General features: G+C 52.5%; 6 protein-coding genes across 6 annotated transcripts; 3 read left to right on the plus strand and 3 right to left on the minus strand.

Annotated features, from left to right (window-relative positions):
- Positions 1-150: 150 nt before the first annotated feature.
- bna4 (kynurenine 3-monooxygenase) lies at positions 151-2,435 on the minus strand. Its single transcript, XM_024823342.1, has 3 exons — positions 2,198-2,435; positions 1,764-1,978; positions 151-1,710 (listed from the first exon to the last, which is right to left on the minus strand). The coding sequence occupies exons 1-3, from the start codon at positions 2,319-2,321 to the stop codon at positions 511-513; spliced, it is 1,539 nt and encodes a 512-aa protein (XP_024684236.1). The 5' UTR covers positions 2,322-2,435; the 3' UTR covers positions 151-510.
- A 176-nt stretch (positions 2,436-2,611) lies between these two features.
- P174DRAFT_387194 (methionine aminopeptidase MAP1) lies at positions 2,612-4,176 on the plus strand. Its single transcript, XM_024823343.1, has 3 exons — positions 2,612-2,905; positions 2,988-3,389; positions 3,454-4,176. The coding sequence occupies exons 1-3, from the start codon at positions 2,768-2,770 to the stop codon at positions 4,117-4,119; spliced, it is 1,206 nt and encodes a 401-aa protein (XP_024684237.1). The 5' UTR covers positions 2,612-2,767; the 3' UTR covers positions 4,120-4,176.
- Positions 4,177-4,737: 561 nt separating this feature from the next.
- Positions 4,738-6,879, plus strand: P174DRAFT_387197 (putative MFS multidrug transporter). Its single transcript, XM_024823344.1, has 4 exons — positions 4,738-4,957; positions 5,014-5,271; positions 5,522-6,287; positions 6,344-6,879. The coding sequence occupies exons 1-4, from the start codon at positions 4,778-4,780 to the stop codon at positions 6,685-6,687; spliced, it is 1,548 nt and encodes a 515-aa protein (XP_024684238.1). The 5' UTR covers positions 4,738-4,777; the 3' UTR covers positions 6,688-6,879.
- Positions 6,880-7,110: 231 nt separating this feature from the next.
- On the plus strand, positions 7,111-10,675 carry P174DRAFT_440241 (EF hand domain protein). Its single transcript, XM_024827008.1, has 13 exons — positions 7,111-7,269; positions 7,294-7,368; positions 7,402-7,422; positions 7,459-7,481; positions 7,506-7,586; positions 7,608-7,832; positions 7,863-7,868; positions 7,899-7,919; positions 7,950-8,174; positions 8,214-8,227; positions 8,261-10,239; positions 10,344-10,491; positions 10,527-10,675. The coding sequence occupies exons 1-13, from the start codon at positions 7,227-7,229 to the stop codon at positions 10,567-10,569; spliced, it is 2,904 nt and encodes a 967-aa protein (XP_024684239.1). The 5' UTR covers positions 7,111-7,226; the 3' UTR covers positions 10,570-10,675.
- Positions 10,674-12,698, minus strand: P174DRAFT_440242 (WD40 repeat domain-containing protein). The gene is made up of 2 exons (XM_024827009.1): positions 12,489-12,698; positions 10,674-12,399 (listed from the first exon to the last, which is right to left on the minus strand). The coding sequence occupies exons 1-2, from the start codon at positions 12,603-12,605 to the stop codon at positions 10,774-10,776; spliced, it is 1,743 nt and encodes a 580-aa protein (XP_024684240.1). The 5' UTR covers positions 12,606-12,698; the 3' UTR covers positions 10,674-10,773.
- Positions 12,699-12,881: 183 nt separating this feature from the next.
- Positions 12,882-14,475, minus strand: P174DRAFT_440243 (cornichon family protein). The gene is made up of 4 exons (XM_024827010.1): positions 13,903-14,475; positions 13,682-13,837; positions 13,524-13,590; positions 12,882-13,465 (listed from the first exon to the last, which is right to left on the minus strand). The coding sequence occupies exons 1-4, from the start codon at positions 14,001-14,003 to the stop codon at positions 13,373-13,375; spliced, it is 417 nt and encodes a 138-aa protein (XP_024684241.1). The 5' UTR covers positions 14,004-14,475; the 3' UTR covers positions 12,882-13,372.
- Between the last annotated feature and the right edge of the window lie 99 nt (positions 14,476-14,574).

Here is a 14,574-nt window from a genome sequence, read left to right on the forward strand (position 1 = left end):
GTCTGAATCTATGTGGTGTTTTCTGGTTTACTTGGTCTGACCATATTATCTTCTCGATCATGGCTCGGTTCACGGTCTTCAGAGGTCTGTCACACACGCCATTTTCCGCCTCCATGTTTCGGAGGGGAATCCAAAGGACGAAAAGGTCGAAGAAGAATGTAGAAATCATGACACTCCCCAAAATGACCAGTCTGGGGTCGCACCACTGCCTTCTCGGTGCAGCCATTGACTGTAAATGAGATGTGACTCTGCTATATCGACAGACCAGCATATTTTGAAGTTCTCCAGGAGTACGTACTAGTTATGACACATTTGGCGGCTAGGGGATTATTGAGTGTTGACGATAGCATGGTTCTATTTCCGTCTGGTATGCAAGTTTTTGGACGTCGGATAGCTTACAGCAGGTGAAATTGTAACGCCAGGTTTGCAAAGGACATAGATGTACAGACATACATCATCAAACGCTACTCAGAACAGGTGAAGAGGGGAAAGACGTGAGATATATCGTGATCAAGCATAGGCAATTGTGCGGAACATCCTCACCCAGATGCTACTCAGGCGCCGCCAGGAGTAGCGCAAGAGCCCAAGCGGCGAATGCTGCCTTGGTTTCTTCCACACCACGTACGCGATCACTCCTACCGTGGAAATGAGGGTAGTCGCGAGTCCCAAACCGAGGATGCTGCCCTGCCATCGAGCAGATCGGATCACTTCGGAGTACCGTTGGTTGCTGAAACTCACTCGCGAATACTGTGTTTGCCAGCCTAGGCTGGGCACGTAGCGGTCGAGTGCCTCTTCAATTGACTTGCGAAGTTTGTATAGAGGAGTCTTGACTCCCCACCGCATCTCGAGGTAGTTTTGCTTGGACAGGTCGTTGATAGCGTGCGTGTCCGCACAGCGCTGGTCGGTGTACTCTTGGAATGCTTTAGCGCGCGCTTCTCTACGAGCTTCAGGGCTCGCATCTAAATCGTAACTGCCATGCTTGTCCAGGAATTCGAACAATACACGAATGTCCTCAAGTCCGGCGTTGAGGCCTTGGCCGTAGAAGGGTAGGACAGCGTGGGCAGCATCGCCCACAATGACGATACTTGAGTTGTAATGGTGCGGCTTGCATTTGAGGCTGATCAAAGGAAGGTGAGGGTTGGCCGCGAACTGCTCCTGTAGATCTTCCGGAGAGATGAGTTCTGGACAAACCCCGGGGAAGTGGTCCTTGAAAGACTCGACCAGGTTCTGCGGCGAGCTTCCTAGAAATTTGTAGTGCGCGGCGGGCGCAAATAAGGTGCATGTAAAAGACCTGTCTGCGGATGGGAGGGCGATGAACATGAATTCCCCTCCAGGCCAGATATGCAGGTGGTTTGGGGAGATGCGAAAATCGCCATCCTCAGTTGGAGGAATGCGGAACTCGCACCACAATGTATCGATGTACTCCTGCTGATAATCCACCCGGGCAAACTTCATCAAGTGGTATCTTGCCGCAGAATGAGCTCCATCCGCGCCGATCATGAAGTCAAACTCAACTTCGATCTCCGGTACGCGGTTCGCAGAGTTTGGAAGAGGAGCCTCGCCGGGCACCCGGCGTTCGAACCACGCTTTGCGCGCAGTGAAATCGGCCCCGGTCAGTTTATGATTAAAGAAAAGCTTCACATTAGGCGTGCGTTCCAGCTCATCGAGTAGTGCGTTGTTCAAGGTGCTTCTGTCGACAGCATTGATGGCCTATTGGCTGCGTTGGTAATGACTCACATGATCCGAGGATGGAAACTACTTACTCGTCCATGGACATCGTATGCTTGCGCAGCTTCCCATAGTTGCCCACGGTCTCTGCCGTGGATCATCCGTCCATGCATTGGAATCGTGCCTTGGAGGACGTTGTTGATGAGGTCCTCCCGGTTAGAGTGCCTCATGGCGGTAATTCCACGCTCCGACAATGCCAAGTTGATGGACTTTGTGAAATTCAGTGGGACTGTCGAGGGATCACGAAGATCTATCACTTGATTAGCAGCTGCAGCATAGATTGGTGGATATCGGAGCCAGCTGCAACATCATCGGTTATGCATCAGATGCAAGGTGCAAGGTGGGGCCATGAGTAGGAATGTAACACAAGAATCAATATAGTACATTGCACATTGTACACACAGTCGTATTAAGAACTGGGTCGCCATTGTACAATCATTACCAATTTCAATGAAAAGATATGGCCTACCTCCACGCAGTTCATAGATTTCCACCTCATCACCTCTGGCTGCGGCATACAGAGCTGCCAGCGACCCAACCGGACCAGCTCCGACGACAACAAGTTTTTGCTTCTTCCGTACAGTGTCCGCCATATGAACGAGACCGCGGCTCAAGATCTATCTGAACTTTGCACTTTTTGTGAAGGTATTGCTGCTTCTCTGCGAGCTTACACGGCTGACGCCTTATGTCCTCTCACCTGGGAAATGATATGCCGCGATGTCGGAAAGGTCGGTTGGGCTTTACCCGATCTGGAATTAAACCCCACTGTTCGGAGTATTAAGGCTTGGCGCTTGTGAATTCTTGGCGCACAAAAGCACTAGTCCCCTTTCAGATATCTTAGCGTTGGTGTTGCGCTAAGTCAGATATGGCTTAGTGGCCTTGATAACGGTAATTTTTCCTTTTGCCGCCTGCGACGCATTGATATCAAATTATCGCCTTCCGAGGACAATATACCCCAGTCCCTTTCATCTTCCCCTCTTCTACCTTCTTCAGTAAATACGTTTCTTACTTCTCCGTTGATTTTCCTTTGTGCGCCAATATGGCAGTAGAAGTTGCGATCCGGAAATGTATAGGTGTGGAGTGCGCGAACAATGCTGGAAGTTTGCAGTGTCCAACCTGCTTGAAGATGGGCACGGATAGCTTCTTCTGCTCTCAAGATTGTTTCAAGCGGAGCTGGGTACGCTGCCTCGCGTGACCGATAAGGTCCACGTGTGTTGCTCTATTCTTATTTTCTGTTATGCGCTGACTCGTCCTATCAGAGTGAACATAAGGCTATCCACAAATCGAAGAGTAATATCCTGTCCAACCTCTTCCCTCCGAAGGTAGTTTCTGAACCTGATCCAGCCACGGGACATTTCAACCCTTTCCCTTCGTTCCAATTCACGGGCTCTCTGAGACCCGTCTATCCTCTGTCTCCCATGCGAACGGTTCCCAAGTCTATTCCTCACCCCGACTACGCCAAGGATGGTATCCCTCGGTCAGAGCAGAAGTTTGTCGGTCGTCACAACATCACCATCTTGAATAAGGAACAACAAGAAGGGATGAGGAAGGTCTGCCGTCTGGCGCGAGAGGTGCTTGATATTGCCGCTCGGGAGATCAGACCGGGTGTTACGACCGACTACATCGATGAGATTGTGCACAAGGCATGCTTGGAGCGTAATGTAAGTGGCGTCCTTGTCGTTTTGAAAGAGCAAAAGAAATGGTCGCAGTCTAATACGTCGGCAGTCATATCCCTCGCCTCTCAACTACATGCATTTCCCTAAATCCGTATGTACATCCGTCAACGAGACAATCTGTCACGGCATCCCCGACCAGCGCCCCCTCGAGGATGGAGACATCGTCAACATTGACGTTACCCTGTATCACAACGGCTTCCACGGCGATCTCAACGAGACGTATTATGTTGGCGATAAGGCTCGTGCGAACCCAGACGCGGTACGCGTTGTGGAAACCTCTCGAGAATGCCTGGACAAAGCGATTGAATTGGTCAAGCCCGGCATGCTCTTCAGAGAACCAGGCAACGTCATTGAAAAACTTGCAAAGAGCCGGAACTGCAGTGTGGTCAAGTCCTACTGTGGCCATGGCATCAACCAGCTATTCCACTGTGCCCCCAACGTTCCCCACTACGCGAAGAACAAGGCTGTCGGAACGGCCAAGCCTGGCATGTGCTTCACCATCGAGCCCATGATCAACATTGGTACTCACCGTGATCGGACATGGCCTGACGACTGGACCAGCACTACGGCGGACGGTTCCTTGTCCGCGCAATTTGAGCACACGCTTCTTGTCACTGAGGATGGTGTGGAAGTTCTGACTGCTCGTCTACCTGATTCGCCCGGTGGACCCATTCCGCTGCCCGTCACGGAGGATGCGAAGACGGCTGAGAATTGATGTGCATTATATAGACCCATAGACTCTACATGACTAAAAACATTCACGACTTGAGCTTATCATTCCAACTCAACCCTGATAGGTTATGTAAGAGGTGATACGCTCTATTGGACGAAATTGCTGTACGACACACGTAGTCCTTTCATCTGACAGATAGTTGACTCAACGAGCAAGTGAGTCATCTCGTTGAAGGGGTGATTCCTGGGCCAGAGCATGTCATTGGCACAGTAGGAGTTCGCCTGCATTGTCTTCGTCGATGCACGGACCGCTGGTGCTGAAAATTAACTAAAACAATAATAAAATTCCTCTGATAGACTGCAATTTTTGTGAATGTTTACCTGTAATGTGCAAGTCCGATGAAACAGATAAGGCGTTGTTATTGTTGATAATGGAACAAACCAAACAAAGCAACTGAAGTCTGAAGTACTACCTGATCAGGAAGGTGGGTAGGCGGCGGACTCTGAGATTGCCGAAAGAACCAATCATGTTGAAATCAATTGCTCCATCCGACGCTTAAATTTGTCATCCCGAGTCAGTGGGGCCGTTTATTATCACGTGACTTACTTTTCGTGTTCGACTCACTCATCATTGACTCGCCCTTTTTGATCTGCGTTGTGTCTCGTTTTACTTTGTCGTGGTACATACCAGGCTTCAGGAGATGTCTTCAGATAGAACTCCGACAGAGACCTCCCCTTTGCTGGGTCCGCAGAGTGGGAATGCTCCCACCAATGGTGCAATTACCAACAATATCCTTCGGGATCCCGAGGCGGATCCTTCGAAGGATGACCTGGCGCCGAGGCACAACCTTCGATACATTCTACCTGCTGTTTCCCTCGGTGTAGGTCTTATGAGCTATAACAGCAATATTACTGTTGCTGACGCCGCTGGAAATAGATCTTCCTGTCTGCAGCCGATCAGACGATCATTGTGGCCAGTTATGGGCAGATCGGTTCCGACCTGAAAGCCCTCAATCTAACCAGTTGGGTGGCTACCTCTTATTTCATCACGTTGGCGAGCTTTCAGCCATTGTATGGCAAGTTGTCCGATATCTTTGGCAGACGAGCATGTCTCTTATTCTCGTATTTTGTGTTCGGTCTTGGCTGTCTGTTTTGCGGCCTGGCGCGAAACATCCATGAGTTGATCGCTGCTCGTGTAAGGCCCATAGAATGGTTGTGAAATCTGGAATGATGCTGATGAGTTGTCAAGGTTTTTCAAGGCATTGGAGGGGCGGCATGACCACTGTGGTTAGCATCCTGATGAGTGATATCATTCCCCTTCGAGAGCGAGGGGTCTGGCAAGGGATCATCAACATTATTTATGCAACTGGCTCGGGGACGGGTGCTCCACTAGGTTCGAGTTGCTTCGATTTGACTTGAAGCTACTTTTGCTGACGTTTGACCAGGAGGAATACTGTCCGACTATATTGGCTGGCGGTGGCATGTTCCTCATAAGATCCGTCTTCAGCATTGCGTGTTATGCTAACAATGTTCCCAGGGCCTTTCTCGCTCAGGTTCCTCTATGTGTTCTTGCGTTCCTAGCTGTGTCGATCATGCTAGATCTTCCTGTTCAGGGGGATAGCCATTGGAAGACCAAGCTGCGCCGGATCGACTTTCCAGGAGCGTTTGCGCTCGTTGGAGCCGTAGTCGGCCTTCTCCTTGGGCTTGATCGAGGCAGTAACATCTCCTGGACGATGCCATTAACCATTGCGTCGCTTTGTATCTCTTTCGCCATGTTCGTGGTCTTTGTGTTGATTGAAATCTACTTCGCCGCTGAGCCGTTTGCCCCTGGTCATATCATCTTCAACCGAACCTTCTTTGCCAGCTACTGCTGCAACTTTTTTAGCTTTGGCGGCTGGCTTGCGGGACTTTTCTTTATTCCTCTGTACTTTCAAGCTGTCGATGGCGTGTCTGCTACGGTCTCTGGCCTGCGCCTCCTTCCGAGTATTATAGCCGGTGTTTCGGGCTCTCTGTTCGCTGGCTATGTCATGAAATGGACAGGGAAGTACTACTGGCTAACCATCATCGCTTACGGCCTCCTGACAGTGGGCCTGACCACCATCTACCTTTTCACAGGTGGGGTTACTCAGAGCCTAATCCCTATGATCCTGGGAATGGTGCTCTGTGGCTTTGGGAACGGGATCGGTGTCACGACCACCTTAATCGCCTTGAGTGAGTGTTTCCTACCTTATTTGCTACCTCGAAACTCTGTTAAACTGCCGTTTTAGTTTCAAGTGCGACTCCGGAGGACCAGGCAGTTGTTACTGCCTGCTCGTACCTTTTCCGCTCCCTAGGTTCGGTCATTGGTGTGTCGTTATCCTCCACCGTGGTTCAACAACTCCTGCGCAGTCAGCTCAGATTCGCTTTGCGTGATAGCAAAGACATTGATCGTATTGTCGAAGGAGTGAGACAGAGTCTGGACTACATCAAAACGCTCGATCCTACAGTTGCCAGGATCGTGCGAGGTTGCTATGGGTGGGCTACCAATAAGGGGTTTGCCTTTATGGTTGCCATCGTCTTCTTCGCTCTCCTGAGCAGCTTCTTCATTCGAGAGAGCAAGCTGAGTCGGTAATCGAAACTCAGTCGTAGTTCCTTGAGCGGATCAATTGGCGGTATGGAATAATCGAGAGACACCTATCCCACACACGATGGCAACGTGGGATTGTGTATAGTGGGATTTCGGTAGATGTCGATAGATGGGATGATGATATATAGATACCTCGTACCCCACCAACCCTGTGACGAATCCAGGGCAAAAAGTGCGTATTGTTTATTTTTAGTCCTATACAGTTCACTTTAGCATGGCATTCAACGTAGAAGCTCTTGATGGGACAGATCTATGCGTCATTCCCATCGATTACCTCCGCGGAGTGACAAGAATCGGGCCCAATCTTTGTAGGCGGTCGAGGCCGTGACCGATCAAAGCCGCCGCTACTATTTCCCTACAAACACAGCTCTCCAGATATATTTATGCGACACCTTTCATTATCCGCTCCTTACGCATTAATTTCACGCGATTTAAAACTCCTATGTTCTTATTTCGATGAACAGTGATGATAATGATATCAACTTCCTAATCTCTGCAGCAGTTGCAAACCACCCTGCTCCGTCATGTCCGATTCCCAATCACGACCAGTTTCCCTGACACGGTATCGTCCTGCTCTTTACCTTCTCACAGGCGTTGCCGCAGCCTACGCTCTGGTATACATCCACAATAATATCCTTTTCCCCTCATCGCCCCAAACCCCTCTACGTCGCCGACGAGCTGTCCGCCGAAGACGAACAGGAACCGACGAAAGCGATGTCAGTAATACACCGTCGCACCGCGCGATTGCTCATCTAGAGCAACTAGAACGTCAGAATGGCGTGTACGGCACCTTTCGCATTGAGACCGAGGACGGGCGTCGCGTGGAGAGCGGCCTCCTCCCATCCCTCTTGGCTACGCGCGATCAACTGATGGAGGAAGTCGGCGTCCCGCAGGCCCATGCCGAGCGCATGCGCGAGATGATGGAGGAGACATTCCTGGAGTCATTCCTCGCTCTGGATTTTCCGTCGGCGCATACAATCGAGGAAGGGAGTGCGGAGAGGAACTATCTCATCGAGCAGCTGCAGCGGCGGGGGATTTCGCGTACGGGGATCGAGAGGGCGCTGGCACGGTTCAATGAGGACGACAACTACGGCGAGGAGCTTCGACGGCGGCGCCAGAATGGAGAGCGGGTTACGCTGTCTACGTCTACGTTTCCCGAGGAGTCGGTGCCCTTGCAGAACCTGGATGGTGGGGAGACGGTGGTCGACGATCAGAGCGTCTTTTCCTGGCGGGAAGGGAATAACGAGTCGTCTCCGGCGCAGGAAGGCCAGAATCTCCTGAACCTGCTATACCACATTGCGGAGGATCAGTCTAGACGAGATGGCTATATCCACCGACAGGTGACGTGTAATAGCTGCGGTGCCATGCCCATTCAAGGCATACGGTATCGGTGCGCAAATTGCATTGACTATGACCTGTGCGAGACCTGTGAGGCGATGCAGGTGCACATCAAAACTCATCTCTTCTACAAGGTTCGGATTCCGGCGCCCTTCCTAGGAAATCCTAGACAGTCGCAGCCGGTGTGGTACCCGGGAAAGCCAGCCATGCTGCCTCGTAGCCTGCCACGCGCGCTGGCGAAGCGTTTGATGAAGGAGACCAATTTTGAGAACACGGAATTGGACGCTCTCTGGGACCAGTTTAGGTGCTTAGCGAGCTATGAGTGGCCAGACGACCCGAACAAGTTGTGCATGGCTATCGATCGCAAAACGTTTGATCGTTGTTTTGTGCCGCATACTTCCATCCGTCCTCCGCCCCCAAGCCTCATCTACGACCGCATGTTTGCGTTCTATGACACGAACAATGATGGATTGATCGGGTTTGAAGAATTCCTCAAGGGTTTGGCCAGCTTAAATAACAAGAGCAATGACGAAAGGTTGCGGCGAGTGTTCCGTGGCTACGACATTGATGGAGATGGCTACGTGGAGCGCAAGGATTTCTTGCGGGTTTTCCGTGCATACTACGCTCTCAGCCGGGAGCTAACTCGCGACATGATTGCTGGTATGGAAGATGACTTTCTCGAGGGAGGCGCACGAGATGTCGTGCTTGGAAGTCAGCCCGTCAGCTCGGCATTCCCTGGCAGTATTCCTTCCGGGGAGCCATCAAGGACTGGGGAAGGGAAGCGCTTGAATTCCGAAGGAGATCTTGAAATCGTGGATAACCAGGGTATATTACGTCAAGATGGCACCGACACAGGCGACCGACACGCTGTTGTAGGGGAGGCAGCTGTCCGGGCCAGATGGGGATCCAGAGGGCCTCTGTTTCCCGCACAACTGACAGCACAGGCAAACTCGACTGCCGCAGATTCCAGGCGCGGAGATTCGAATGTTCCTCGTTCAAGCGATGCACAACAAGGGAACGACGAAGATGCCAGCTCCGATGAGGACGGGTCCAGCTCCTCAGTGGCTAGTGACTGGCCCGGCACGGAGAACATTCTTGAGCAAGATATTGTCAACGCTCTCGGGACTCCTGTCCCTCTTCAAGAGGTCACTGACCCTGAGGACAGAGAACGCGTTGCTGATGTTGTCTTTCGTAGAATGCGCGATGACCACCACAGACTCCTGACCGACGTCCGCAGGGATGGCATTGATGAGCGCTGGAGACGGAGGGCCTTCTACACGGATGTAGAAGATGGTGCCACTGCTCCTGAAGGCTATGTGAGCGATCCTGATGTCGACCATCTGTCCGAGGATGAGCATGCTCCCGGCCACCCTTCAGCTCTCGATTCCCACCCTCCATCCCCCCGCTCTCGGTCGTCGTCCAAGGTACGGTTCCAGGACGACCTCACTGATGACTACGATGTCAGATCCAATCCCTCTACTTCGTCTCGCAGCATCCCTGTAGGCGAGCGGTGGGGCGGGTTTGAGATCCCCGAGGTCGAGAAAGACGTCGGGAAGGAGATCTTGTATCAGGTAACGCAGCAGGGGTTCAACGAACTCCTTGACATCTTATTCAAGCCAAAGGAAGATCTGCTCATGGAAGCCTATCGGACCCGCACAGAGCGCAAAATCTGGGCTCGCGAGATCGAACTCGCGGAGATGATGGACCCTAAGAAACGGATGGCCCAGGAGGGTGGGACGGCAACCGACGAAGAAGTGCAGGAACTCCTGAATCGGTCCGGTTATTCTTTGCGAAGCCCACAGTTGGAGCCTCTTCATCATAGTCCAGATTTATCCGTGCGTCCAACACTGGGGAGCCCTGAGAGTGTACAACCTGTGCACCTCGCCGATCCTGAAGAAGACGACGATTTGGTTGATTCTGCTCCAGCCGAGGAGAGGGTCGAAGAAACCGCGGCTGCGAATGAGCCCGCTCGCTCCTTGACGCCCGAGTTCCAGGCCGCGACAGAAGCCAGCTCACTCCGTGACATGCCGGACTACGATCCGACACTACCACAGTTTCGACCGAACGAAGAACTAGAAGCTCCACGAGGAGTGCCCGGCCTACCGGTTCCCGACCTGGACAACTCACTCTTCGTCCCTATGACTTCTCTCTCGCAAACCGACCTGCAGCAACAGCAGCAGGATCTCCCAGCGGAGCTTCGTCTTCAACCGGGCAGCACCGCCTTCCCTGCACCATCCTCTTCACCTGATGCTGAAGCCACCGCACCCAAGATGCCCCCTTCACCCATTCAACCTCTCCCCCAGCTGCATCTTCTTCATCCTCCCTCCCGCGACGTCATGGCCCCACGCTTCCTCCGTCCACGCTGACGCTTACTCGCTGGGCATACCTGAACCAGATAGAGCGGGAGGCGAAGGAACGCGGCGGTACTGGCGCCAAGCTCAACTTTGAGGAGTTTTCTCGCCGGATGGCGGCTGACCGGGCCGCAGGTTGGCGTTTGTGGCGAGCTGGATTGAGATGGCTAGTTTTTAGTCTGTATCTCTTGTATAATAATGAGGAAGGAAAAACAGGCGCTATTGCTACAAATGGTTGCATCTTACGGTATTGTAGGTGGATTAGGTGAATAAAATCAATACCCTCTTTGGTAATTCAAAGACATCCATGCAAGTGATGAGTAAACCTGTAGTATACACAGATAGCATGCCATTGCCATGCGAGCAACCAACCAGACGAAAATTAATCCCAGTATTTGATGACGCCGTCCAATCCACCCGTAACCACTTTACTCGTCTCCTGGGGATGCCAGTCCAGACAGGTGGTGGCACCCCCCTCTTTCCCACCCGCCATGATCTTATGGTACATCTTGCCCGTCTTCCAGTCCCAGAAACAGACGTAGCCGCCACTGTCACCGGACGCGATGAACTGGCCGTCGGGCGAGATCTTCACGTCAACAGCGTACCCGGCGTTATTGTGGCCGCGGAAGCTCTTCTTGCGGTTCTGCCGGAATTTGTCCGTGGCGCCGTACACGACGATCTGATTGTCGCCGGACTGGAAGGCGACGTACTTGCCGTTTGGATGGGGCGCGGCGCGCGTCAGGGCGAACATGTACGGCTCGGCGATGAACTTGATGGGCACGGGGATGCCGTACTCCCAGGCGCGCAGGGACTTGTCGTCCGAGGTGGAGATGAAGCGGCGGTTCTCGTCGACGAAGGTGATGGTGTTGATTGCTGCCAGGTGGTGGTCGTATTCCTGGACCAGCTCGCCGGAGCGCGTGTCGAACTGCACGATCTTCTTGTCGGACATGCCGGCCAGGAACTCGTGCGAGTGATCGGCGCCCGGGTTGAAGCGCAGGACGTGCGGTGTCTTGCCTGTCGAGAAGCGCGCGATGCACTTGCCGTACTCGGTGTCCCAGAGTTTCATCTGGCGGTCGTACGAGGCGGTCAGGAAGGTCTTGCCGGACGGGTGGAAGTCCGTGTCTGTTATAGCCTTGGAGTGGCCCGAAAAGGTCCGCAGGAGCTCCCGGGAGTGATACACATCCCAGATCTTGGCTTTGCCGTCAGCAGCAGACGAGAGAAGCAGGTGGCCAGAGTTGGGGAAGAAACGCAGCGAGGTGATGGCCTTGGTGTGCGACTTCCAGGTGTGGATGAGCTTCTTGGGCACGTAGTTCTTGATGCTGCCGACCTCCTTTTCCAGGTCGACGTCCAGGTCCCGCGGAACGTGCATGTACGTCCGGCCGAGATAGTCGAATTGCTCGCTGCCGTGGAACTCGGTCGTTTCCACCTTGGACGCGTCGTCCTGGTATTCGGTCGCCGCCTTGCTCATGGCTGGCATGTGTGCCGGCGCCAGCTCCTCGTCCTCCTCCACAAACTCCTCATCCGTTCCCAGCTCCTGATCCGCTAAGGCAGCTTCCTCCTCATAGACACGGTCGTCGTCCCGATATTTGGCCCAGGGTCCCAGATACGCGCCCTCGCCCTCAACGATGCTGGGGTCGCCCTTCTTCTGCCTCTTGGCGCGCAGCGCCGCAGACACCTCCTTGGACGGCTTCATCTGGATCACGTCCCGGCCTCCATGTTCTGCCGCACTGTTCAAATTCCCCACAAACTGGTCCGGCGCCGAGGGGTTTCGCGTGTATCCCAGACTCTGGAATGTGCGGTGCTGCGCGGCGAACGTTGCCTCGCTGATGGCGGCCTCTTCGGCGAATCCGGTCGGGACGTTTTTGCGTTTCAGGCCGCCGGCGGAGCCGGCTGGCTTGAAGGGGTTCGCCGGCCCCTGCGACGGTCGTGAGAGATCGTCATATGTTGCGTTGTAAGTGAGGGCGTTGGACGTGGTGTTAGCCAGCATCATCTGCATGTGCACTGGATTCTATGGGATCGTTAGTTCCATAGCCTTGATGCAAGAGGAAACCAAATTTTTTGAAAGAAAACAAAATCTGGCTGCTCAAGGGACCAAACCTCTGTGTTCACTTCGGGCGCAGCGACGACCTTGGTCGCTGGGATCGCCGTTGCGATCTGGGGCGTTGTGGCGTCATCGTCGCTGGAGTTGTAGTCGGCACCTAATAATGATGCCATGTTGGAGATATGTCCTGCGGGCGATGGAATGAGAGTAAATAAACGTCTCAAACTACGTCGGACGGTTGATGGTTGTTGGTGTTCCTGGGAAAAGTGAGCCGCTACAGAGTCGGCGAGTCTGGAATTTTACGGGCGACGGGACAACCACCAGCGAAGACCGATGGAGAGCGCAGGATGAGATCAACCACGCAACTATACACAACTCGACATCCGTTCTTCGTGTTGGGTATCAAATAATTGGCGTGCATATCCTTGGTCTTTTTATTATTCTATTAATAGTTACATCACCCGAAGGGTATCGTACGCTCTTTATTGTCAAACCGCTCAAGAGGTATATACAGCATTACAGACATCAACAGCATGAAAATAGCAAAGGAACATCACAAGCAGCAATTACAGCATCATGGCGTCTTACCAAACCTTCCTCCACACGTCCTCTTTCTGACTATGACCAAAAGCAGTCAGTCAGGATCAAGAACCATCTATCATCACCACACCTCGTACAATCATTGACATCACCCAACATTGCATCTTATACCCGCTGCTTGAATCTTGGCAGTCGCCCAGTCGTTCAACGCTGCCCGTCAGAGTTTCATCACTGATCATGGACAGGTATTTGACGAGGCAAACGCATCGACACTTATCAGGCAGGCACTGAGGTCCAGGGATGTAACTTTGTCCCCCGTACGAGAAAAGACAGCGAACGCATCATTGACTCCTCAAGGGGAACGGCCGTAACGCATCGCATACTCCGTCTTGTCACGAAGTCAGTGGGATTCGTCGCGAATGAGAGCAACAATCATGCTGTAGAGGTAGAAGAAGAACATCAAGAGGTGGAAGCCCAGCTTGATGAAGGATTCCTGTTGACTTTCGTTAGCTGAACCTTCCCCGTGTGGCGAGATACAAGTGCCTATCTACCTTTTTGTGTACGTTCAGCTTGCGGAAAATCTCAGTCGCATCCAGAAGGTGCTGGTTGTCAAGGATCCTAGAAACAGAACGACGGGTTAGCCTGGTCTCCCTATTCTCGCCGCCCATCTCAAAAACTCCTACGGGGTCCCTATTCGGACGAAACATACTTCTTGGCATTGAACGCCAACAGAGGCAGGTTGAGAATGAGCGCGACCCAGTAGCCGTTGATCAGGAACAAGGTAGTGAGGAAAGCGTGGACAGCGGCTTCGGGGATGATGTAGGCGTTAAGACGGTTGCAAAGGTCAATGGGGTTGATGTAGTCACTGCAGCAAGTAACCAAATTAGCTTGTGACATTTGATTTCAGAGGTCGCAACTACGGAGACTTACCATTCCAGATCGCTGTACATGATAGTAAAGAAGACCTGCAGGAACAGGTTGACAGCGTTGATGAGCACCGCCAACAGGTAGAGCCACGCTTCACCGGACATGTTGCTGATTGGACTGCTTCTAAGAGAGGGTGATGGAGAGGAAGAAGATGAGGATGAGCCGTTGCTTGAAGCTCACAGGCAGAACGGGGAAGCTGGTGGAAATAAGGTCTGGAGCTGTGCACTGTGGACTGTGGGCTGTGGAGGGGTCTAGAGAGAGCAGAGTTGGGGGTGGATTCTTCCGCTCAGAAAAGCCGGAATGGAGAAGCGAGCGGGCGGTGAGGCCGAAAGAAGCTTAGACTGGGAGCTATGATAGCACAAATGATTAGGGGCAAAGAGTAGAAGAAGAGATGACCTGAGTGATAGTAGATCGAAGGGTTCAGTGTTGAAATCTCACAGCTTGAGAATGACTTCAGCAAATGGAGAGATGAATCTGGCGCAGGAGGTTGGAGCTGTGCTGGTGGTTTGTGCGGAGTGGTGATCTAACCAGTTGGAGTAAAAGAACAGGTAGGAGGACGCCCACGCACATGAGATGGGATAATAATAATGTGGAATATGAATGAGATACTGATATAACTATCTATCTATGTGTTCAGATAAACTACTAAGACTACTACTGCTTCTACTAACGCTT

The sequence above is a fragment of the Aspergillus novofumigatus genome, assembly GCF_002847465.1.
Source record: "Aspergillus novofumigatus IBT 16806 chromosome Unknown P174scaffold_3, whole genome shotgun sequence".
Lineage (NCBI taxonomy): Eukaryota > Fungi > Ascomycota > Eurotiomycetes > Eurotiales > Aspergillaceae > Aspergillus > Aspergillus novofumigatus.

What these genes read in the sequence shown, in the direction of transcription:
- P174DRAFT_387194 (XM_024823343.1), top strand. Translation starts at nt 2,768, where the DNA reads ATGGCAGTAGAAGTTGCGATCCGGAAATGTATAGGTGTGGAGTGCGCG. An exon ending in ATTGTTTCAAGCGGAGCTGG is followed by an intron (nt 2,906 to 2,987) that starts GTACGCTGCCTC and finishes TCGTCCTATCAG; the next exon opens with AGTGAACATAAGGCTATCCA. An exon ending in AGGCATGCTTGGAGCGTAAT is followed by an intron (nt 3,390 to 3,453) that starts GTAAGTGGCGTC and finishes ATACGTCGGCAG; the next exon opens with TCATATCCCTCGCCTCTCAA.
- bna4 (XM_024823342.1), bottom strand. Translation starts at nt 2,321, where the DNA reads ATGGCGGACACTGTACGGAAGAAGCAAAAACTTGTTGTCGTCGGAGCT. An exon ending in AATCTATGAACTGCGTGGAG is followed by an intron (nt 1,979 to 2,197) that starts GTAGGCCATATC and finishes ATCAAGTGATAG; the next exon opens with ATCTTCGTGATCCCTCGACA. An exon ending in CATACGATGTCCATGGACGA is followed by an intron (nt 1,711 to 1,763) that starts GTAAGTAGTTTC and finishes CGCAGCCAATAG; the next exon opens with GCCATCAATGCTGTCGACAG.
- P174DRAFT_440241 (XM_024827008.1), top strand. Translation starts at nt 7,227, where the DNA reads ATGTCCGATTCCCAATCACGACCAGTTTCCCTGACACGGTATC. An exon ending in AACCGACGAAAGCGATGTCA is followed by an intron (nt 7,423 to 7,458) that starts GTAATACACCGT and finishes TTGCTCATCTAG; the next exon opens with AGCAACTAGAACGTCAGAAT. An exon ending in AACTAGAACGTCAGAATGGC is followed by an intron (nt 7,482 to 7,505) that starts GTGTACGGCACC and finishes TTTCGCATTGAG; the next exon opens with ACCGAGGACGGGCGTCGCGT.
- P174DRAFT_440243 (XM_024827010.1), bottom strand. Translation starts at nt 14,003, where the DNA reads ATGTCCGGTGAAGCGTGGCTCTACCTGTTGGCGGTGCTCATCAACGCT. An exon ending in ATGTACAGCGATCTGGAATG is followed by an intron (nt 13,838 to 13,902) that starts GTAAGTCTCCGT and finishes TACTTGCTGCAG; the next exon opens with TGACTACATCAACCCCATTG. An exon ending in AGCTGAACGTACACAAAAAG is followed by an intron (nt 13,466 to 13,523) that starts GTAGATAGGCAC and finishes GAAAGTCAACAG; the next exon opens with GAATCCTTCATCAAGCTGGG.
- P174DRAFT_440242 (XM_024827009.1), bottom strand. Translation starts at nt 12,605, where the DNA reads ATGGCATCATTATTAGGTGCCGACTACAACTCCAGCGACGATGACGCC. An exon ending in CGCCCGAAGTGAACACAGAG is followed by an intron (nt 12,400 to 12,488) that starts GTTTGGTCCCTT and finishes ACGATCCCATAG; the next exon opens with AATCCAGTGCACATGCAGAT.
- P174DRAFT_387197 (XM_024823344.1), top strand. Translation starts at nt 4,778, where the DNA reads ATGTCTTCAGATAGAACTCCGACAGAGACCTCCCCTTTGCTGGGTCCG. An exon ending in TACCTGCTGTTTCCCTCGGT is followed by an intron (nt 4,958 to 5,013) that starts GTAGGTCTTATG and finishes CGCTGGAAATAG; the next exon opens with ATCTTCCTGTCTGCAGCCGA. An exon ending in GACCACCTTAATCGCCTTGA is followed by an intron (nt 6,288 to 6,343) that starts GTGAGTGTTTCC and finishes CTGCCGTTTTAG; the next exon opens with TTTCAAGTGCGACTCCGGAG.